Genomic DNA, 22,362 nt, shown 5'->3' with positions numbered 1-22,362 from the left:
GCATCTCAGGAGGAATGTCCTGTATAGACCCTGCCTAGCGAACATTTAACATTAGTCGAATTTGGGCTAGTTGTCGAGGCCCCCGGAGCGGGGTGTACGATAAGGCAAGGCTGGTGGAGATGAACATTGCGTGCTCGCATCCACATGTTCGTTTCCTATATCTATGCCGATCATATTAGCCGGATGAGCACCATAAACACCCTGTAATCTTCGGCTAGAGAGGTTGTGTTTACGTTGCAGAGCGCTTCCTGTGTCAGCAGTGGGGTAGCGATGTAGTGTTGTTATCGACCAAGAGACAGCGAATCAAAGACGCGCCGAACGGCAGGCTCGCGGCACTGTACCCCGCTATCATGTGGATGGGAGATGGCATTGGATATGAAAGGGTGTACCAAGACACCTATGCGAATGGGTCGGCAGATGCAGCTCAATATGGCTAGTGTCGTCTCACTAACATAGACCGGTGAAGGTTTAGGGGGTGGTGGAATTGCTCCTGTCTGGTATACCATATAATGGATGCCAATATGCAGTATGCAAATCTTGTAGAACTGGAGCCTTGGGGATATGGTCGAGATCAATCCATAGACGTGCGTCGTCTTCGCGTTCCACAGAGTATGAGGCACAAGTGTCAAGCATGTCGACAAAAGGCCAACATAGGCTTGCATTGTAAGAACAACGTGACACTATATGCCCAGAAAAATAAGTATGCTGTTATACATTGGAAGATACATGTCAACGAGACATATCACTCACCAGACATGTTGTTGAGACGCATATGAGCCTACACCGTGCCTAGCTGTGTGAGATGGGACTGTAGGGTTCATAAGTAGACGAGACTACTGATGAGTAATGCTGGCTGCGGCTGACATGTAATAGATGACAATATCAGCTGACTTCGCTGACCACGCACCCTTCAATAGATTGCGATGATGGAATCGCTACGTTCCATGAACCGTTTACGCTCCCGGAAAATCATCTTCATACGACAATTCTACGAGGATACATCTGCGAGCCTCCTTTGTTATCTTATTTCCGGCAGTAAAAGACGCAAAAAAGGCGGGCCCACTCGGTGATCCAAGACCTCCGTCAGTTCCGCGGTTTGCTTCCGCGACGCACGCAGTCGATCTCTCATGTAGTTGTTAGTTGAAGGAGCTGTTGTTGTTCGACCACGCCCTGTTGATCGCTTAAATATAGTAATTGCTGTAGTGAATAGTCAGGTTCATTTCAGCCTTGACATACTTGCAATTAGGAAGTCAGTGATGGAAGTTACCTTCTGCCCACTTCTACAGTATGCACTCCCTGCCCAACCCAGTTAGCGCAAGTAACTCCTCACTACGACCGAAACTCGGCCTTCAGTTCTCTCAGCAGTAACATGAGCTGGATACTCCTGATTAGTCGCCCTACACGCTCAACCAGAGTAACCTAGTTAGTCCCTCTGACGTCGTAGGCCGCCCATATTGCTCTTCCATCGCATATTTTTCGGGCTCGAACAATATGAAGCCGTGCATGTCCTTGGGGAGCATAACTTTAGTGCACTCACTCATCGCCTGCACAACTTCCTAGTCGATAGTTGGCACAGCCCAGCAGATCCAGCCCTACCGAGCAACTTCCACAGAATAGGCAATTCTTTGGGTGGGGTATATCTTCTAGAAGGCAGCGTCAGGCATTTCCATCTGTGACTAAGGACACGACGACTGACTAACTTGCATGCTGCACGCCAGCTTATCAACTTTGGTTCCGGTTTAGCTGCGCGGCGACGGCATTATTTTATCAGAGACCTGATGTGGTGTAGCGTATTCCTTCATGCCGACCCCTGCTCCCCGGCCGTCGGTGGTGCAACTTCGGGAGCCACTCGAGGACGAGAATAACAACACCTGAAGATGCTTGCCGGCTCTGCTGGACCGTGCTCCGGACAGCGGGCCAAAACTACGGTTGGACCACCACGCACCTCCAGCGGCCTTGTGCATGCATTTTCGCAGAAAGCCACATTCCCAGGGTTCGTTGTGGCCGTTGACGCGGGTACATTTGGGTGACACCCCTGCTCACGGCCAGCCGCCTCCACCGAACTCGAGCGTTGCGTCCGACCAGGCTGCGCGTTGTCCGCCCGGTGTATAAGATCACAGCATGCCCACTGTTGTGTAAGCCTATCCTCAACATAAGCTTTCAACCTCAAATTCTTCTGTACCCGCACGTCATCTGCACAACCACTCCGCTCTATATTACTACCATTATAACAATAGAGCCACCAACAAAAGCCTCACTTCAACCTATCATCACTAGCCCCACAGTGAGTGCGAGACATCGCCCACCCTCTCCAGCACTGCGAACCCAGATACGCGTGATATAATGGATTCCCAATCATTCGACTATTGGATGGCCCAAGGCAGTTACATTGCTCCCCCGCGTCATCAGACCACAGTGTTTGAAATGCCCCCGGATCTTGCTAAAGTACCCAGCCTGAGCGGATCTCCAGTATGTACAGGCTATGCCATCTCCACTGCTTTTGTTCTAATCGCATGAAGGTCTCCTCCACATATGACCAGTTCCCCGCACCGATACAGCAGCAGGCCTACTATCCTCGCATTGTCGACGAACCAATGTCGTTCGGATCATATCCCATGCCAATGACCCCATCAGATTTTGGCTCCGACCACGACAGCCCATACTGTAGTCCTCGACCACCACCACATGCTGAGCCAGTCTTCACTTCTGTCCACAGCTCTACATCAGCCGAGAGGAGCCACACAACCTCGGGAGTAAGTTTGGCATGCACCCATTTTGGGGGGATAGGGATCTGACGAATTATCAGCGCCGACGAGCTCAGAACCGCGCCGCTCAACGCGCATTCCGCGAGCGCAAGGAAAAACATGCACGTGACCTCGAGGTGCAGCTCTCCGTCCTGAACGACAAGTACAATAAGCTTGAGGTATCGCATACGGAACTCAACGCAGCATACGAGAAGCTCCAGAAAACAATCGAGTTGCTCACACAGAACGACGATGCCGAGGGTGACGATGAAGATGGGAAGACCATCCGCCGAAGGAATAGCAACTCGGATACTCTTCGCAAACTCTTGGAGATATTACATGGCGAGTTCAAGGGTGTCATGTCAGTGAAGACGGAGAGCACCTGAGTACTGCGCCAGAGCATTACTGCATAGGCGGTAATTGGCCAGCTTATTTCCCTTCTTGTCTATACCCTTGAGCCATTCGGAGTTTGAAGTTCTATATGGCGTAGCCAGGGCTTTTGGCGTTTCATCGGCGGTAACTTCTCATTCGTGATATCTCGCGGAGGATATTTTTAGACACTTGCACCTGTTCCCTCGTTGGGATATGATCTACGAAGATTACGACTGGTTGAATTCGGGGGTTTTCTCTCCTCTTCTATTACGGCCACTATAGAGACGGCCACCTGCCTCTTTAGACAGTTCTGTCGATATGTAGTTAGCTAGGACCTAATACCAATCGAGCAATCACCAATCAAGAGGATTTTCAAAGCGCCTACGCCCTAGCTGAGCTATCGCTGGTTCTGTGAAGGTACTTTGAGTGATCACCAAACAACACGCTGTCTTCACTGCTTTCTCCTTGTTTTGGCCCCTTCGTTGAATGCTATTGTCCTTAACTAAGTTTTCCGATGTACTTACCTCTCTCAGTACTAAAAAGCCCCCAATTTCCCAAGGTGTGGGTTCAGGGATCGAAGGCATCAGCCAGCCCCCGCAAATCCACCAATAGGCACTCTCAAAGCTCCGGTTGGAGAATGCTCATCTTCCGTTTACGATCTAGAAGTATAGCGGAGAATGGATGACTGCCGCAGTTACCCCGGACAAGACTCACCTGGAGGGCGCCACTATTCTCACGACATAACACATGTGTGATTCACGTCTTGGAGGATCGAACCAACTCGACGGACTTTGAGTGGGGGCAGAGACGCAGCCAAACATCAAAGCTCTCTACGAACCAGCTTCTAATAGAACGCGCCGTTGCGCATGTATGGGGACGAAAAACATCACATTGTATTGGGGGTGGAGATCTTCATCCTGGACTTGGGCCCTCCGCCGACCCCTGCATCCCGCTACACTCTAGGTAGAAGACACTATTGCCATCGCTGCCGCTCTCCTGCCACTGTCACATGGAATCTGTGATAATGTTCTTCACCGTTATTCGAGGCAAGCATGCACGCACCGTGCGCCTCTCTAGGATGCTTTAGGAAACCGCACCAGTCCTTAGTGCACGTACACCGGGTAGGGCTAGGTGCCTACCTACATACGGTTCAAAACGCTTAGCTATCCATCATGCCATGCTGCCGAAACCACGATTAGTCGCATCTATCATACTTTTAGTGTATTCCACACGCTGGCAACTTTTGACGATAAGAATCGAAATAACGTTTATTAGGTAATAGACCACCATGCGATGTCAACAGGCCACAGGCATGCAGGGAAAACTTGGAAATGGCCAGCCGCGAGCGAACGTGACCTCGTATCCATCCATAGCTCAGTGCGACCAAGCGATAACTGGGTTGGCGTATTGCTGGCGTTGCTGCTACCCGACGCCCGTTTCGGTTGTCAATGTTGCGGTCAGTCTCCTTCTACACTTAATCGCCATGTCTAGACAACGGGGAAAACACCGAGAGCGCAAGAATAGATACTTCCACTCCACTCCACTCCACGGTTCGCTTACACCCTTTTCTGCCCTACCATCCTGTTTCTGTGCAAGTCGAGGCTGAAAAAGCTTGACATCGCCGTGCACGGGCTTCGTTCGTGTTCGTGTCGCCCAAAATAGCTCTATCGTGCAGCATCTTGCATTACTTCTCCTCGCTAAGAATCGGGATAACTGGGCAAATCTGCAATGGAGCGAGTATATCAGATGGTGGCATGGTGGCAGACACGTTTCTGCATGGCGCGCACGTTTTCCGCATGGCGTGTCTTGCCGTTGTGGGCACGTGGCGGCATGTGCGATCGAGAGTCACATACGTTGGGGTACCGAAACGAATGCGCTTATCTTCCTGCAGAGCGGACGCACTCGTGTCTCGAAATAACTCACTCTTGCGGCACTATTGAATGACGGTAAAGGCTATAGAGTTAGCACTACGTATGTTGCGAACATGGAGAGTTCAGTTTCGAAGAATCTTGATCACATGTTGCGCGCTCAAAAGAATTAATCTGATTACCCAACTAAGCACTGGGGTTCTTCAAATAGAACCAAGCTTTTCGGAAGAGCACTTGATTTGTTAGCGGCGTACCCGTTGAACGATAGAGAAAGACCGGTCTCAGGACAGCTTTGAAGAACATTGCTGAAAGATCGCGTCCGAGAGAATATACGACTCAATATAAAGAATACGATACTAAAAGAAGCTTGGAACAATGAGATACAACATCACGCCCTCATTCTATCTTCCTACCAAGCCAAGAGCGAGCTCGGCTGCTACCGCGTACTAGCACGAACCAAGGCAATTCAGAACATGGACAGTGGGGTAAACTAGCTGGAGGTAAAAATGGAAACAAAACAAAAAGTTGTCAAACGGTACTGGGCCGAGAAAGAGCATGGAAACCGCTAACATAAGCTTAGAAAGTCCTATCCACCCAGGCATCCAGCAAGCGGTCGGCGACTACTACCCCGGATCTACCTAGACCGTGCTATACCCGCCCATCTATTCCAAGAAACACTCGCAGTAACTCGACCCCTCTCTTGGGCACAAGCACGAGCACAAACACAAGGGAACAATCATCTTCCTAAAGCCTATCCTTCCACCACCCCTGACGGTACCTAGACCCACTCACTCAACAAGCAATACTCCCCGCAAATGCCCCCGTCGCCTGCCCCTCCTTCGCAACAACAAAATCACGCTCGTCCAAAGCCCTACTGAACAGCAAACAAGCCGTGCTCAACTCCCCCGCTCCATACTCTCCAGCCGGCACAAGGATATTCTCCGCCCAGTACGCCGTCTTGCATTCAACATGGTATCCGTACCCGTAGCATTGCTGTAAACACTGCTCGGCCATTGCAGTCTTGTTCGTGGAGAAGGCAGGGTAGTATGCGCTGTATAAGAGATCGGCGGTGGTAGCGGGCGCGGGTTGGTAGGTTGTAGTTGTGGCTGGCGATGTGGGTAGCGGGAAGGAGATGGTGCAGGTCGAAGGGATGGGGACGATTGCTGGACCGCCTGCGCGGGGGAGCATGTTCGGTGAAGGGAGTGCGGAGATTGTCGAGCAGAGCGCTGCTGTGAGTATTGTGGTTGAGGTACGCATTTTAGTTTTGGGCTGGGTTGTGTAAAGCAGCGCGTGGGCGTAGCTGGGTTAAGAATGGCACGAAGTAGTTGAGCCAGTTGGTAAGGTCGTATTGGGATTTGTATTCGGATGATCCTGCGAGCTGGACGCATGTGTATATATATACAACTCGCTTTATCGCCGTCATAGCAGTAAGGGCTGTCAATGGCACCTGTAAGCTTTCAGCCTCAGTAGCGTTGTGCGTCCATCAGCAATTTAGCCAGTCCAACGGTTCGCTCCCCCCGGCTTATAAACTCATGGTACTTCGCAATCCATCGTTTTGTACGACTCTTATCGTTTGTGCCTGTATCTCACAGGAGAGACGTCAGGTGGATCGACGACGCATGTTCTAAATATGTACGCATTCTAGGAAATGACGTCATGGTACATAGCTTCTATCTTCGCACCATGGAAGCAATGGAGTCTTATTGGATCACAGTGTTTCTTAGGCTTATTGGGCGAGGCAACAATATGCTGATGGTTGGAGAGGCCGCCACTGGCGTGGTGGTATTCGTGAGAAGCAAGTAATCAATAAATCATAGTGCGCCGACGCAGAAGGTAACATTCGTTACGAAGTCTCACGAGATGATAACTTGTGCAAGAGTTCAAATGCGTGAGAGTGTCCATTTTGAAGCTACCACTGACCAGAGTGTCCCAGCCAACTGACCTCTTCACACTCACCAAGCTCCAGGCCAGTAAGCTCAACTCGTATATAGAGTAGCATGTAGGAAAGTGCTATAGTAGATCCCTAACCCCAAAAATAACGATAATGAATGCACGAACTATGCCTTGTACTACTGTGGTCTTCTGTATGTAAGTAGTGAACCGAACTACTACACGTACTTTTGTAACGGCGACGGAATGAAATACCAACGAGACATGAAATCAGGCAGAAAGCCAACACATTCAACAACATTGCTCACAATGGGCACCAAGGGAGGGGTATTACAGAACGATCAAGGAACCAAACCTAACAAAGTCATCACGGGATTGCTCCAACGTGGGATCGAGCCAAAAAGGGCATCGCATAGAGAAGAACCAGTGTATCCAATGAAACGCCAATGACTGCCAATAGCCAATTTTGTGGCAGGGACAAAGAAGATTGCGCTGTCCAGGTGTAATGCTAAATCATACCGGCCAGAGAGAGCACTGATGGAAATCACTGCTCCCCGTCAGCGGTGACGAACAATGTCTCACCACGCCGACGAAGTATGATGATTTCAAGCCTGAGCGGCGGCAACTATAGCGGCGTGCTGCTTCCGTTGATGTCGCAAGAGATTGTCGCGACGTGAAAAGCCCTCGAGGTTGCCACAACCTGGATAATGGCAGAAGAAGGTGACTTGATCTGACGGTTGCTGTATGTGTTTTCGCTCATGGCGGTGGAGGTCCTTCGGGTATAGAAAGCCCTCGTTGCAGGTGAAGCACTTGTGAGGGCGCTCAGAACGGTCCAAGTGGGTCTTCTGGTGACGGCTATGACGATCAATCTAGGCTCACGGACACGAAAACTGACGGCAAGACTTACTTCAACTCGCAATTACGGTCGAATATCTTCTCGCAACCCTCAAATGTGCAAGGGTATCCCCCAAGTCGCGGTGCCTGCCGCTTATGCGATGCCTTACGTGACCCTGACCGCGGCGACTGTAGGCGATCGCCAGGTGTGTAGATGTCCTTGATATGCTCTATAATCGTAGTAGGTTGGACTGTCGTCCCATTCGCATCCATGTCGTAAATGTACTCGCTAATCAGTGGGTGCCTATTCTCCCCCGTGACGTATTCGCGGAGAAGTGCTAGGTCTACTTCCGTCGGGTCGAAGTTTGGCAGCGGGGCGTGAAAAGGTTCCGGCTCATTGTCGAGCATTCGCAGGGCGACATATGGCGTTTGAGGCTGGTGATGTTAGCTCACAATCTGGAGAGAGTCGGAGGATAATTACCATGGCATGAATGCACTGGTAGAGGGGAATGGCGCAGAGCTGGCAGATGGGGTTGAGTAGGCGATCTGCATCTGAGTATAATTGGTCCAATGGCATGCCAGGCAGTGTGTGGTCCATGATCGGACTTGATGCTGCTGCTGGCTCCAAGAGAAAAGCGAGTAGTACTACGAGTAGAAGCAGCGTGTACATGCTCTTGGCGTGTGTATCTCGGTGCCTAGGACGATGCGGGGGTCGACGACGAGGGTTGCGTGTACTGGAGGCCTACAGGCCTAGGAGGGGGGTGGCTAGAAGGTAACAATATGGGTAAAGGGGCGTGAAGGGCGGGTTAGAAAGTGTGTAAGAAAAAGTGGTGAAGAGGGCGGCGGGTCGCAACGCGGATGCATGCTGGAGGACGCGGAGGCCGCCAGCCTGAGGAAGCCACAGGTCACGAGCAGGTGTGGCTATGCTCATGACGCAGGTGTCATAGAGTGCATCGGTATCGTCGGCGCTGTATCTGCATTTCGGTCAGTCTGGCGGGTTAGCAGTGATAAAGATGCAGTTGCGCAGCTGTCGAAGTGTGCAATTGTGGTGGTGTGTCGAGGGGACAAGGCCATGGCGGCGGCGCGTAGCGATCAAGGGACGCCCAGGCGCAACCCTCGACGATTCAGACCAAGCCGTTTCGAGACGTGTATGAGGGGAAATGCGACTCGGTCCACCCGTGACTTGGACAGTAAATCTGGGTAGACGATCAGACAGTGAATGAGATGGGGGGAAATGAAGAATAGATGTGACAGTCGTAGTACCTTTGCTTGGATCCAGGTTTGTCGTCTCGTCATTCTTACCAGCAGACCTCACGTGCTCACGCGCCAACGCGTTTGGAAGCTGGACCATTTCACCAGCCGCACTTCTTGCGACATATAAAACCTCCTCAGAAATGATAACGGCCATCTTCGACTTCTTTCCTGATCAAGAATTCACCTGGGTGACATGGGTGCCGCCCTCTGCTGCTGCGTTGACGAGCTCGTAAGCATTCAGGACACGCCATGAATCGAGATATGAGGATAGTAGGCCACAATAAGCAAGAAAGGGATGAAGCATGTAGCGACAGTGGCCCTGAGGCTGGGATACGGCGCTCATATACATCCAAATGCCTCTTCCGTCCGCTCACAACGGACTATCGCTTCGAGTCATCACTACACAAGGCAGCCGTTTCAGCCGCGCCCGTTACTATTTCCATCGCTCGTATCCAAGGATATGAGGCCTCTCGACTCAGCGGCTAATACCTGTTTGTGCTAACGTCATGGTTGCCAAAGGATATCCAAAGCCTTCGTCCAATCACTATCACAAGAGTACCATGTTGTTACAAGCGGCCTCCAGGCTGACTGTCGTGATATTTCCCCTCACATAACTTATCATGAGACCCTAGCAGCTCACGGGCAGCCTTGACGTATAGCATTCCGTAGACATGCGTAGCATCTTGTATGAGATTCAATAACCGGGAGCCATGCAGTGAATCGACGGCGCTCGTGATGTCGTGAAAGGGCGCCACGCGACTTGGTCCCTGCACGATGGTGGTTCCGCGCTATCGGAATGCAGCCGGGAACGGCGTCATCGATATTCCCTGGACTGTCCACCTCTACGACAGTTTTCCGCGCATGATCTATGAAACGATAGTGAGGCGAAGCTCCTGGCTCTGCAATGCCACCCATCCTCCCACGAAAGCGCCTGCGATCTGACTCCCCGAGACCAGAACCACCCCCGAAACGAGCCCGCGCCAACAATCCGCCCGCCCGCCGCAGCACACAGTCGGTCTTTCAGACGCTGGACGCTCCACCGAAAATCAAGCGTACCCTTTCGCAGACAAAGGCCTTCTTGGAGCAGGCAGATGACGAGAGTGACTTGTCTGAGCTGAGCAGCAGTGAAGATGACTTCGAGGATGTGCCATTGAACAATACCAATAAGACAGCCGGGAAAGGGAAGGCTCATGATGACGCGAGCAGTGAAGAGAGCCAAGATGAAGACTGGGAGGATGCGCTTGGTGCACACCATCACACCAAGCCTGACCATGGCCCCGCGCCAGTCATCTCGGGCGACATTGCGCTGACGCTGTCTGCTGCGCCCAAGACTGCCTTCGATTCGAAACCTGACGGCAAGAAAGGGCCTTCAAAGGTCCAACGCCAGATACGAAATGTCACCCATTGCATGCATGTGCAGTATTTGATGTATCACAACCTGGTCCGCAATGCTTGGATACAGGACAAGGAGGTGCAGAAGGCGTTGGTAGCGAACTTGTCGTTAGGCTGCTGGCGCGAGATGGAACAATACTGGCGGGATGCGGGCATCTCGGATGGACCTGACCGCGTTGTGGCAACACCGCGCAAGGCGCAAAAAGAACCCATCAAGGAGACTAAGGGCAGAAAAGGTAACTGGAAGGAGACTGGTGAGAAAGGCGTTCAGATCTATGACAGCCCACAAAGTAGGCGTACTGGACGTGGTGATGAGAGTAAAACACCGAGAGACAAGGACAAAGAGATGCCCAAAGCTGACAGGAACGCTCGCAATCGCGACTGGGGTGCAACGTCTGAGCCACTCGAGCCAAACACGCCGAATCTATCAGCTGGAGACCCTTTGCTTCGGCTAATGCGATATCTTTCTGCCTACTGGAAGGCCAAGTTTCGCATTACAGCACCCGGCCTACGAAAACGCGGCTATCTTTCGCCTTCAACACTAGAAGGCGAGATCAATGCTTGGAGAGATGATCCATCCAATTTGGAATTCGGTGAACGAGTAGAGAACCTTGAAGCTTTCCGCGAACTGGCGCGCAAAAGTGAAGGCAGTCGAGATGTCGGGCAACAGCTGTTCACAGCCCTTTTACGAGGTTTGGGAATCGAGGCTCGTATGGTTGCAAGTCTGCAGCCTGTAGGCTTCGGCTGGAGTCAGAGTGAGGAGGGCAAGCCAAAAAATCTTGAGAAACTCAGAGAAGCCACGAAGCCTACTCAACACAACATGCCGGTCAAACCTACGCCAGCTAAGGGGAAACCAAAGTCGCGTGTAATAACAAAGCGCAAAGGAGGCCCTGACGCATCTGAAAGTAGCGATCTTAGTAGTGTGATATCTATATCCTCCGATTCTGAAGAAGAACCAACCACGAAGAAATCCCCCAAAGCCCGCAACTACAGCGAAGAGCTGCCGCATCCGACGTACTGGACAGAAGCAATCTCACACCTAACCTACACACCTATCTCAGTTTCACCACTTCCCCGCATATTGGTTGCGAGCGCTGCTTCACCAGACAAGCTCATCGAGTTTTATGCTCGTGGTGCAGCCGCCGACAAGGCGAGACAGATCTTGGCATATGTAATCGCTTTTTCTTCGGATGGTACAGCCAAAGATGTGACAACGCGATACCTACCCAAACACCAATGGCCGGGCCGAACCAAAGGCTTTCGCATGCCGATTGAGAAGATACCCATTCACAACAAGCGGGGTAAGGTCAAGAGATGGGACGAATGGGACTGGTTCAAGTCTCTCATGCGTCCATACGCAAGATCTCACGACGCAAGACAGCCTTGGGATGAGATTGAAGATGAGGGTGATCTTGTCCCAGCACCACCACAGAAGAAAAAAGATATGGATGACGAAGGCGGAAAGGAAACGCTACAAGGCTACAAAACCTCAGCCGAGTATGTGCTTGAGAGGCATTTGAGACGCGAAGAAGCTCTTAAATCTGGGGCGAAGGTTGTTCGACACTTCGTTACTGGTAAAGGCGACAATGAAAAGTCGGAGCCTGTATATCGGAGAAAGGACATTGTTACCTGCAAGACAGTTGAGTCATGGCACAAAGAGGGGCGAGAAGTCAAAAAGGGCGAGCAGCCGTTGAAATTCGTAGCTATGCGCGCAGTCACCGTGACTCGCAAACGCGAGATCGAAGAACGCGAACGCGTAGAAGGAGGTAAAGTCCAGCAAGGCTTGTACTCGAAAGCTCAGACTGATTGGATTATACCGGACCCCATTACTGATGGTAGGATCCCGCGCAATGCCTTTGGCAATATTGACGTATATGTTGCGACTATGGTACCGAGAGGCGCTGTGCATGTTCCCCTCAGAGGTACAGCGCGCATCTGCAGGAAACTCAACATTGACTACGCAGAAGCATGTACCGGCTTCGAGTTTGGGAAGCAACGCGCTGTACCAGTTCTTACGGGTGTTGTGGTGGCAGCCGAAAACGAGGATCTATTGATTGATGCTTGGGAAGTAGCAGAAGCCGAGAAGGCTAAGAAAGAAGCTGAAAAGAGGGAGAAGTTGGTTCTCGGTCTTTGGAGGAAGTTTGTCTCCGGTTTGCGTATCGTTGAGCGCATGAAAGCCGAGTACGGCGACGATGTCGAGCTGCCCGCGAAGAAGCCCGCACCGGCGCAAAAAGAAAACTCGAAACAGGGAATGTCTGAGTGGGAAGTCTTTCAAGAGCACACAGACTTCGAAGGCGGCTTCTTGCGCGATGAGGTTGGTCCATCCCATAGCAACTTCAACCGCGACGCGCCAGCTCAAGCAACTCATGATGTGGATATGGGCGGCGGTTTCTTCCCAGCAAGCCAGGATGAACCAATGCACGGTGATCTTACCATCGATCACGGCGACCAGAGGGAGGAGACGTGTACACCTATGGCAAACTCGGCGTATCAGACGCCTATATCACTTACTTCGGCCCTTCAGCAGCCTGCTGGCGAAACTAGTGACCACGCAACTAATGATGAGGAAATGGACGTTGACATGTCTCAAGACCCCGATGACAATGAAGACGAAGAAGAGGACCCAAAGCCGACCCCTACCCGCCGAAGAAGCGTAGTCCCGCAGTCCTCACGCAGCAAACCGATCCCGTCCGCACGCAGACGCCAATCCAGGTGTACCAGCTCCTCAGATGAAGAATCGTCGCTCTCTGATATTGCCTCAGACGCTCCGAAGCCCCGTCCGTCAACAAGGGCTGTGCCTAAACGTAAAGCTGCACGCAAGAGTGACGCGCAGGTTAAGAGCCATTTCTTTGCGAACCATAGTGAGGGCGAAACAGATTTGACGGATATGACAGATAGGAATTCGCCGAAGAAGGGTGCAGCGCGGGGTAGAGGGAGGGGTAGAGGAAGAGGTAGTGCGAGAGGAAGGGGACGGGGGAAGGCGAAGAGTGCGCAGGGTGATTTGTAATTGGGGTGTTGAATTATATCGATACTTAAGATTTGAATGCAAGCATGTGTAATTCATATCCTCGTGTCAAGGCGTCTTGATAGCTATATGCTTGATAATACTAATCTTCACTGTCTCCATGTCCTGTCGTATCCCGTAGTCTCACGCCATTCAATAGCACTTTCAAGAATGCTGTACCATTGAAACAAGACACTTCTATTCTTCACCAGTACCTGGTGAATAACGAGGTATGTACGTCCTACACCTTAACCTCCATTGTCTCAGCGCAGGCAATGTAACAAAATTTTACAACGCCTCACACAAACCTCTCCTGTTAAACGCAGGAGTACACTTCCTTACTTTGCAACTTCTCATGGCACCCGCCCTCCTCATAGCAGCCCTCATCGCCCTTCCCATCGTAGTCAGTTCCTGTCTCGCATACGCAGGCTACGAGGCATACAAGCGCCGCCGCCACGCACCTCACGACGTCGAGCGAGCAAGAAACTTTGAGCGCACGCGACAGAATGACGAGAGAGGCATTCAGATGCAGCACATTGCGCGTCCTCAGAGACACAATATCTTTCAGTATGATGGGGACGTTGGTGTCGTACCTGCGAATGTTGCTCCGGTCGCAAAACCATTGCCAAGGGTACATGGAAAGCATATAGAAGGTGGGGGGGTTGCATGGCCTCCTGAGCATCAAGATATACGTTGGAATGGTCAGAAGAGTGATTTAAATGACGGACCATTTGAAGAAATCGACCTCTACGGAAATCCACACTTGAACAATGAAATGGGGCAGTTTCACGGACCGGCACTGTTCAGGGAAGTCGGAACAGTGAATGTGGTTTCTCCTAGGCCTATGCGATTAGTAGCGACGACTGTAAATACTTACCTTCCTAATAGTCCTTACGATGCCCGAGAGATGCAAGTTGGGGACGCGTGGGATCGCATCGAGAAGCGCGAAGCTCTGGGTGGATATGGGAAGCGGACGTTCCACCAGGAGCCAATTACCCAGGACAATAGAGACGATGACGGAGAAGGAGAGTGGGAAGATGAGGAGGACCCTCATGAAGATACTGGAGAGTGGCGGCAGGTTGAGCAGCCTGCCTCGAGTGGACCCGGCGCTTCTTTATTCTCCAACTCTTTCAACGACGGACACACTAGTACTATGATGTTTGAAGGGGGCTCAAGATCCTCTGTGAACAGCTTAGAGCGAGAGAAAGTGGATGAGGTGGTGCCCGTTGAGCAGCAACAAGTCCCATCACCCTCGCACTCTTCCCTCAAAAAGACCAACCATGGAAACGACCGCCAGACACAAGATGAGCCCCTATCGTCACCCATAAACGCAATTCCCATCAACTTCCCCCAAGTAGCTATCAAGCATCGGCCCCAACTCCCCCCAGCAAGGCAGAGAGCAAACACCTACACCGATGGCCCAGTTAGTATGGCGAATTTCGTCCCACGAAAACAGTTAATGAGAAGAGCGAGTTCAGTTTCGTACAAACCATCCGTCGAAGGAGAGAAATTGGCTGGGAATCGACGCGAGACATATCCCAGCGACAGGAATGTACATCAGAGGAAGACATCTCTATTAAGGAGCGAGGTGAATGGGCGGTTTAGTATTTCCAAGCGTGGGAATGCGTCTGTGGGAGTGGAAGAAACGGGGCAGATGGTTGGGGAGTGCGGGAGTGTCGGGCCGAAACAGGAGGAGAGGGACTCGGGAGATGAGGTGGAAGGAGAAGGGAGGCGAGCTGGCAAGGCAGGGAAGGAGCATTTGTGACGGGCAGAAGAAGTGAAGAAGGAGAGAAGGAAGAGTAAGATGCTGTTGACGGGATATGCATCGAGTGACGACGAAGCATGAGGCTACGCCTAGTCTATTTTAGTATAGAACGGGACAAGGGCTGATCGAGTAGCTTATATGTATATTTCTGTTAATATCTATAAGCTTGATTAAATAGTGACTAGCCAGCCAATAGGCAAACGATGTAAACGCCGACCCAGTGCATACAAGAAACCCAGCCGAAATGCTCGCCAAAGATCCGCTACACTTTTTTCAGGCCGCATCAACTGAACTTCCCCGCGCGGTCCTCACACAACGCTCGCACCCCTAGACATAGGAGGCCGCGTCACGCTATTCCGCCGATACGTCGCCTCCTCCTCATCAAAGGTCGAATCCGCCATAAATGGACTCTTGGCGCGGATTTCCCGGCCCTTGAACAGGAGTACAATGGGGACGATGCTCAGGATCAGGCCGATGAAGCCAAGCAAGCTGCCGGCCCAGCCAAAGCCCAGCGTCTTGAAGAGCTGGAACGAAGCAAAGGGTAGGAAGGCGCCGAAAGTGTTGCGTCCAAGTGACGCGGCGGAGAGTGCGGAGGCGGCGTATTTCTCGTATGCGTCGGTGAGGTAGTTGACTACGCCCATGTAGATCGAGTAGATTCCAATACCGACGATGCACACGCCGATGGTGGGCACGATCCAGTGCACCTCTGGTCTTGAACTCCACCCATACATGAATAAGCCCACGGTGAAGAGGAATGAGCCGGGAATGCTCGTGTACAGTCGGCCTTCAGGGATTGGCTTGCCGGGGCGTTCGGTATTCTTGGACGCGGTGCGGAGATATAGCCAATCTTGCAGCGGGTTAATGAATGTGCCAATGGCGGCTCCGGCTGTAATGGCGAGCTGGATGAGACCAGTCTGGAAGATGCCGAAGCCGTAGCTCTGGCTAAAGGTCTGGACGACAGACGAGAAAAACAGGAAAAGAATGCCCCAGGCGAAGCTGATCCATAGCGTAAAGAAGATAACAACGGGTTCGGTGAGCAACATCTTAGTGGGTCGCATGAAGGAGAGCTTCAACTGCATGGCGATCGATGTCTTCACGAGCTCTGATTCGGCGTATATTTCTCGGCCGGTCTCTTTGCGGAGCTTCCTTGCGCGCTTCCTGAGAATGACGTCGCCGCGGGTTTCCTGGAGAATGAACCAGAAGACTGGGATCAGGGCAGCGTTGTAAATGATTTGGATGTAGTAGATCCTGCAGTGAGGTTAGCAACATAGTTTAGTTCTAGACGGAATACATACCAGCGCCAGGGTGCATCCAGGCCAATGTTAGGGCGGCGGATCTGGACGATAGCACTACCGATGAAGGGACCGAGCGCAATTCCAGCAACGCTAGTAAATCCGAACAGGGACATGGGAAGACTGCGAGCCTTGTCGCCCCTCCACACATCGCTAATGCTGCCACCGACAATGTTGATGGAGACGGAAGACGCTCCACCGCCGAAGAATCTTGTTACAACTAGCGTTGCAAAGTTGTCTGCGAAAGCCGAGCCGAAAAGGAACAGTTCAAAGATGATATAAGCAGCCTGAGTCCGGTTAGTGAGGCCTTGAAGCTGCGCGTATGGTACCCACGAAGTAGCCAGGCATGCGGCCAGTATTCTCAGTCAGAGGCACGAACACAAGCGGGAATAGTGCTGCGCCAACATTCCAACTGCACGTGGCCCAGTAAAGGTTCGGAAATGGTTCGTTTTTGACAGAGAAGAGAGTCGACATGGGATCGTTACCGGCGCCATAAGAACCGGCCGGCAGACCAGTTAGGATGGATATGAAGCAGACAGTAATGGTGAGTATCCATTTGTACTTGAAGGACCAATTGAATCTTTGAATGGTGAGCCAGAGGGTCGAAAGAAGTAGGGGATGCATACGGATTATCAGGGTCATCTTGCCCGTTCCAGGTGTGGAGCTCAACTTCTTTGCCGTCCTTCATGCGTGTCTCTAGCTTGTGATCTGGCGAGGACAGGTCGGATCGCTGTTGAGGTTGACTTGGTGTCGCGGCAGTGGAAACGGAGGACCAGGCATCTGGAGGTGGTCGATTCTCTGTAAAGTGATCAGCAGCTGGAAGAGTTTGCCTGGGCTTGAACGCGTTGATAGGTCCTACCTTTGTTCGCCGAAAGAGGGACGGACATGTTGCTGTGATGGCAAGGCAAAGGCTATTGGCGAACTGGAGTCGTGCAAGATGAATCACGCATGGCAGGTGTAAAAGGTAGGTGAGATGCTGAGAGATTGTTAAAACATTTGCCTTGCAAACGTCAGTGATCTCATCGCACGTTAGCGAGCGTGTGCATCCCGGCCGTTGGGTTCAATGGAACCCAGGACGCTAGCAGGAGGTTTACATCAACAAGTCATCATTCCTCGTGTAACAGGCCATGGATGACAGGAGAAGAAGTGGACCGACTGGCTGTAGAATGCCAGAGTCCGCAGAGCACGTTGATGGCTTGCTCTCCTAGACAGATCTTGCTACATATGGACGAGATGGACCGAAGACTCCTCCTCTCTCGTTGACAACTATCGTAGAATGCCAAATTCGGAAGGGCCGGATTAAAGACTCTGCTCGCCGCAATGTCGGCGAGACCCGCAGACTGAGTAGGACGTGCGATGGTGCTCCGCAAGAATACTGTGACATCACTCCTTGGCTGAGCATAAGTAACGCCGAATCGCAAACGGATATTTGGTGGTGGTTGTTATGTGGTGGCTATGTGGTGTGGCGTCGGCTTGGAGATGTTGCTGAAGTCTTGGGCACGACGCGCTTCCAAGCGGCATATCATTTTCGACGAGGTCGCGTCCTACGTAACATTGAACGACGGTTGAAGGAGGAGAAGAAGACTAGAGCAGTCCTAACCTGCAAGCTCTGCTCACATGGTTGCATGTTGCCTGCTTGCATGGATGAGGGGCTTCGTCTTATTGTATTGAAATTATTTGTACCCACCATGGAGGTCCGCCTCACCGCGAGTACTTTCGGTCGGTCGTTTAGGAACTCAACTCCACCATGCTGCTGGAGGGTGCATCAGTTCCTGGTATACGTGCGTATAAAGTTGTTATTGGAGTCGTGTCCCGCATCGAGCTATAGTCGTGAGTCTTGCAGGCAGAGGGGGGCGTTGGCCTTAGTCAGCCTGCGATTGCGAGTGGATATGAATAGGGACTACAGAGTCGTCGGGTGACATTGTGTAGCCTTGTGGGCATTCTGTGCGAGAGGATCTCAAGTCCAGTCGAGTCGACTGTGAAACGAGGGGAGCAATAGAAGAGAGGTGGTTGAGGGAAGGGTCGCGTGCTGCCGAAGTTCTGCCATAGCGACATAGGACGGAGCTTGGACTGATATGTGTGTGATGATGTCGAGATTTATTGTTAAGCAGCTTCATTACGCCACAATTGCAACGTCGTCCGCCCCCGAGTCCGCCCTCTTTTCACGCGTGTGCGAACCTTGCGAATAGGTTCATTCCCTCCTTTTCGCTTTCACGCACCTACCCTCGGTTCAGCATGCTTCATGGCCAGAACCTGCCGTGGCGGGCTGCCTTCCGCCAGGCTTCACACGCACGTCCAGGAGCTTATAGGGCTGCTGCATCCTCCCGAGCCTCATCGCGTTTCCTCCCCGCACAGTGTACCGCCGCACTCGTCCCGCGACCCTTCCACCGGTGCCCTTCACCGCCCGCCGCACTATGCGCATCCCGCAGCTTCTCAACCTCGCTAAGTCGACCCAAGGAAAAGGATCCCAAGACGCCGCCAGAAACACCAGAGACAGCCAAGGTGGATGAGACGGAAGAGTCCAAGAAGGTCAAGGAGCAGGAGCCCGCCGAGGAGCTGGAGGGCAAGAGCAGTCCGTCTGAACCCGTAGCCTCCAAAACAGGCTCTGGGCGAGGCAGCGCTGCGGGAGCAGATGGCTCAGGAGGCGATGGCGGCGGCAAGAAGCGCAAGACGGCTGAAAGATCGCTCGTCAAGCCATCCATCCCAGACGTCTATCCACAGGTCATGGCCATCCCGCTTGTCAAGCGCCCGCTGTTTCCCGGCTTCTACAAGGCCATCACAATAAAGGACAGGGAAGTCGGCCAGGCCATTGCAGACATGGTCAAGCGGGGGCAGCCTTATATCGGTGCCTTCATGTTCAAGGATGACGCTGCCGACAAGGATGTTATCCACGACCCCAGCGAGGTCTACGACGTGGGCACTTTCTGCCAGGTCACAAGCGCCTTCCCCGTGGGAGCTGACGACAACTTCGCCATGACCTGCGTCCTCTACCCCCACCGTCGGATCAAGATGACAGGACTGACGGCACCAAAGGCAGAGAAAGAGGCTTCGGTGGTGGAGAGCACGCTGGATGACCCTATTGCGACTGAGACACCCGCAAGCCAGTCCAAGGGCGATGTTGTGGCAAGCTTCGAAGAGCTCAGTGACGAGACAAAGGCGTCGCAGGAAGACCAGGTGCCGGCCATACTCAAAGACCGCCAGGTCAGTATCGCCAATGTCGAGAACATGGTTGAGGAGCCTTTCGATGTCAAGACCAATAAGACAATCCAAGTGCTCGTCAACGAGATTGTAAATACCTTCAAGGGCGTCGCGCTTCTGAACCCTCTTTTCCGCGACCACGTATCAACCTTCTCGGTCCACACAACCATGAACGTTGGCGAAGATCCCGTTAAGCTTGCCGACTTTGCAGCTGCGGTAGCACAGGCCGAGTCGCATGAGCTTCAATCCGCGCTCGAGGAGATGGACATTGAAAAGCGGTTGAGCAAAGCGCTGGAGGTGCTCAAGAAGGAGCTGATCAGCGCAGAGCTGCAGAAGAAGGTTTCCGACGATGTGAATGCACGCGTCACCAAGAAACACCGCGAGTACATGTTGATGGAGCAAATGAAGGGCATCAAACGAGAACTTGGCATCGAATCCGACGGCAAAGATAAGCTAATCGAGAAGTTCCACGAGAAAGCCAGCAAGCTCGCCATGCCCGAGGCAGTCAGGAAGGTGTTCGAAGAAGAGATGAGCAAGCTACAGGGTCTCGAGCCAAATGGGTCAGAGTTCAACGTCACACGAAACTACCTCGACTGGCTTACCCAGCTACCCTGGGGTCTACGCAGCGCCGAGAACTTTGGTATCAAGCATGCGCGCGAGGTGCTGGACGAGGATCACCACGGCTTGAAAGATGTCAAAGACCGGATTTTGGAGTTCATCGCGGTAGGCAAACTCCGCGGCACCGTCGAAGGCAAGATTCTCTGCTTAGTCGGACCCCCGGGTGTAGGTAAAACCTCAATCGGAAAGTCAATTGCGCGGGCCTTGAACCGTCAATACTACCGCTTCAGCGTGGGTGGCATGTACGACGTGGCAGAGATCAAGGGCCATCGCAGAACCTACGTTGGTGCGCTGCCTGGCCGCATCATTCAGGCGCTCAAGAAGTGTCAAACCGAGAACCCGCTCGTTTTGATCGATGAGGTGGACAAGATCGGCCGGAATAGCAATCACGGTGATCCGGCATCCGCCCTTCTAGAATTGCTGGACCCGGAACAGAACAACAGCTTCTTAGACCACTACCTGGATGTCCCTGTTGATCTGTCCAAGGTCTTGTTTGTTTGCACTGCCAACATGGACGATACTATCCCACAGCCACTGCTTGACCGCATGGAGGTGATCCGGCTGTCCGGCTATGTATCGGACGAGAAGATTGCTATCGCCGAAAAGTATTTGTCACCTGCCGCGAAGGAAACGAGCGGTCTGAAGGACGCGGACGTCGTCCTCGAGAGCGATGCCATTGTCGAACTTATCAACAAGTACTGCCGCGAGTCTGGTGTTCGTAACTTGAAGAAGCATATCGAAAAGGTGTACCGCAAGTCTGCGCTGAAGATTGTTCAAGACGTCGGCGAAGAGGCACTGCCAGAGGCGGAAGCGCTCACCGAAGAAGGAAAAGCTGCGCAAAAAGAGTCGGACAAGGACAAGAGCGATTTGACCGAGACTCCGCAGGACATCGAGAAGCAGACGACCGAGAAGCCCCGTGTTGCTCTAAAGGTCCCGGATAGCGTGCACGTGTCTATCACAAAGGACAACCTAAAAGACTATGTCGGCCCGCCAGTCTTTACTTCTGACCGACTCTACGACCTGACACCCCCTGGTGTAGCCATGGGCCTTGCATGGACCTCGATGGGCGGCTCAGCATTGTACATTGAGTCGATCATCCAGAACTCGCTGTCAGCTTCTTCACATCCTGGTCTCGAGCGCACTGGATCTTTGAAAAACGTGATGAGGGAGTCAACGGGGGTAGCATACTCTTTCGCCAAAAGCATTCTTGCACGCGAGTATCCCAAGAACCGGTTCTTCGAACATGCGAGGATACATCTTCATTGCCCGGAGGGTGCGACACCCAAGGATGGACCCAGTGCCGGCATTACCATGGCCACGAGTATGCTGAGTTTGGCATTGGACACGAAAATCAGCGATGATATTGCCATGACGGGCGAGCTAACGCTAACTGGCAAGGTATTACGGATTGGAGGATTAAGGGAGAAGACGGTAGCTGCGAGGCGTGCAGGCGCGAAAACGGTCATTTTCCCGCACGACAATATGAGTGACTGGCTCGAACTCCCAGAAGTATGTATATTCTCAGACTTGCGCGATGAATATATGCTAACCACGACTAGAACATCAAAGAAGGCATTGACGGGCGCCCGGTATCCTGGTACAAGGAAGTCTTCGACATTGTCTTTCCAAATCTGGAGAAGGACCACGTGAACAAGCTATGGGACAAGGAATTAAAGCCGAAGAAAGGGGACCGGAAAAAGCGCGAGCAGAAGCGGAAAGAGGAGGACGAGGAAGAGTCTGGTGAAGACGACGATTGAGCGTGACAAGCCATCTGAGTAGACATGTGTATGATATGTGAAAGAAGGAGAGAAAGAGTCAAAGCAAGGCATTTTGGGCGTTTGGCATTGCATAGTACCGGCACTCGGCCGTGACGATATATGGCATACTGGCTGGTAAAAGATCTCTTCTCTAGAGCCCACACATAGCTTCTTGTCGTTGTAGATAGCAAAGTGAAAGCTTATAATACTGAGACTCATATATGCAAGCGTCTGTTCAATCCAGCATCATCCCTTCTCGTTCCACGCCGCGCCACGGCTATAGCGGCGGCGGGACGGTCCGGTTGAGCGAGCTACTGTACTTTGGGATTCCGCGGGTTGGGACACGGCACAGCAGATAACTCGACTCAGCGCAA

At 52.3% G+C, this 22,362-nt stretch overlaps 8 protein-coding genes across 8 annotated transcripts; 4 read left to right on the top strand and 4 right to left on the bottom strand.

Moving 5' to 3' along the window:
- Positions 1-80: 80 nt before the first annotated feature.
- Positions 81-788, bottom strand: K460DRAFT_142479 (uncharacterized protein). The gene is made up of 3 exons (XM_040926754.1): positions 751-788; positions 234-680; positions 81-161 (listed from the first exon to the last, which is right to left on the bottom strand). The coding sequence occupies exon 2, from the start codon at positions 660-662 to the stop codon at positions 282-284; it is 381 nt and encodes a 126-aa protein (XP_040785845.1). The 5' UTR covers positions 663-680; positions 751-788; the 3' UTR covers positions 81-161; positions 234-281.
- A 1,277-nt stretch (positions 789-2,065) lies between these two features.
- On the top strand, positions 2,066-3,466 carry K460DRAFT_368177 (uncharacterized protein). The gene is made up of 3 exons (XM_040933725.1): positions 2,066-2,469; positions 2,520-2,753; positions 2,807-3,466. Exons 1-3 carry the CDS (start codon positions 2,344-2,346, stop codon positions 3,128-3,130), a joined length of 684 nt encoding a protein of 227 aa, XP_040785844.1. The 5' UTR covers positions 2,066-2,343; the 3' UTR covers positions 3,131-3,466.
- Positions 3,467-5,374: 1,908 nt separating this feature from the next.
- On the bottom strand, positions 5,375-6,607 carry K460DRAFT_368175 (uncharacterized protein). Its single transcript, XM_040933724.1, has one exon. The coding sequence runs from the start codon at positions 6,239-6,241 to the stop codon at positions 5,777-5,779; it is 465 nt and encodes a 154-aa protein (XP_040785843.1). The 5' UTR covers positions 6,242-6,607; the 3' UTR covers positions 5,375-5,776.
- Positions 6,608-7,401: 794 nt separating this feature from the next.
- K460DRAFT_142421 (uncharacterized protein) lies at positions 7,402-8,474 on the bottom strand. Its single transcript, XM_040926753.1, has 3 exons — positions 8,190-8,474; positions 7,782-8,143; positions 7,402-7,729 (listed from the first exon to the last, which is right to left on the bottom strand). The coding sequence occupies exons 1-3, from the start codon at positions 8,376-8,378 to the stop codon at positions 7,480-7,482; spliced, it is 801 nt and encodes a 266-aa protein (XP_040785842.1). The 5' UTR covers positions 8,379-8,474; the 3' UTR covers positions 7,402-7,479.
- Positions 8,475-9,811: 1,337 nt separating this feature from the next.
- K460DRAFT_368173 (Rad4-domain-containing protein) lies at positions 9,812-13,504 on the top strand. Its single transcript, XM_040933723.1, has one exon. It carries the CDS (start codon positions 9,867-9,869, stop codon positions 13,359-13,361), a length of 3,495 nt encoding a protein of 1,164 aa, XP_040785841.1. The 5' UTR covers positions 9,812-9,866; the 3' UTR covers positions 13,362-13,504.
- A 209-nt stretch (positions 13,505-13,713) lies between these two features.
- Positions 13,714-15,123, top strand: K460DRAFT_407642 (uncharacterized protein; the record flags this gene model as incomplete). Its single annotated transcript, XM_040937094.1, has 1 exon — positions 13,714-15,123. The coding sequence occupies one exon, from the start codon at positions 13,714-13,716 to the stop codon at positions 15,121-15,123; it is 1,410 nt and encodes a 469-aa protein (XP_040785840.1).
- A 308-nt stretch (positions 15,124-15,431) lies between these two features.
- Positions 15,432-17,103, bottom strand: K460DRAFT_287713 (MFS multidrug transporter-like protein; the record flags this gene model as incomplete). Its single annotated transcript, XM_040928986.1, has 4 exons — positions 15,432-16,371; positions 16,419-16,702; positions 16,749-16,995; positions 17,042-17,103. The coding sequence occupies 4 exons, from the start codon at positions 17,101-17,103 to the stop codon at positions 15,432-15,434; spliced, it is 1,533 nt and encodes a 510-aa protein (XP_040785839.1).
- Positions 17,104-18,504: 1,401 nt separating this feature from the next.
- On the top strand, positions 18,505-22,188 carry K460DRAFT_368170 (ATP-dependent protease La). The gene is made up of 2 exons (XM_040933722.1): positions 18,505-21,740; positions 21,791-22,188. Exons 1-2 carry the CDS (start codon positions 18,651-18,653, stop codon positions 21,986-21,988), a joined length of 3,288 nt encoding a protein of 1,095 aa, XP_040785838.1. The 5' UTR covers positions 18,505-18,650; the 3' UTR covers positions 21,989-22,188.
- The last annotated feature ends 174 nt before the right edge of the window (positions 22,189-22,362 follow it).

Source organism: Cucurbitaria berberidis (genome assembly GCF_010015615.1).
Source record: "Cucurbitaria berberidis CBS 394.84 unplaced genomic scaffold K460scaffold_4, whole genome shotgun sequence".
NCBI classification, from domain to species: Eukaryota; Fungi; Ascomycota; class Dothideomycetes; order Pleosporales; family Cucurbitariaceae; genus Cucurbitaria; species Cucurbitaria berberidis.
Note: the sequence above shows the minus strand (reverse complement) of the source record. Positions and strands in the feature narration are given on the sequence as shown.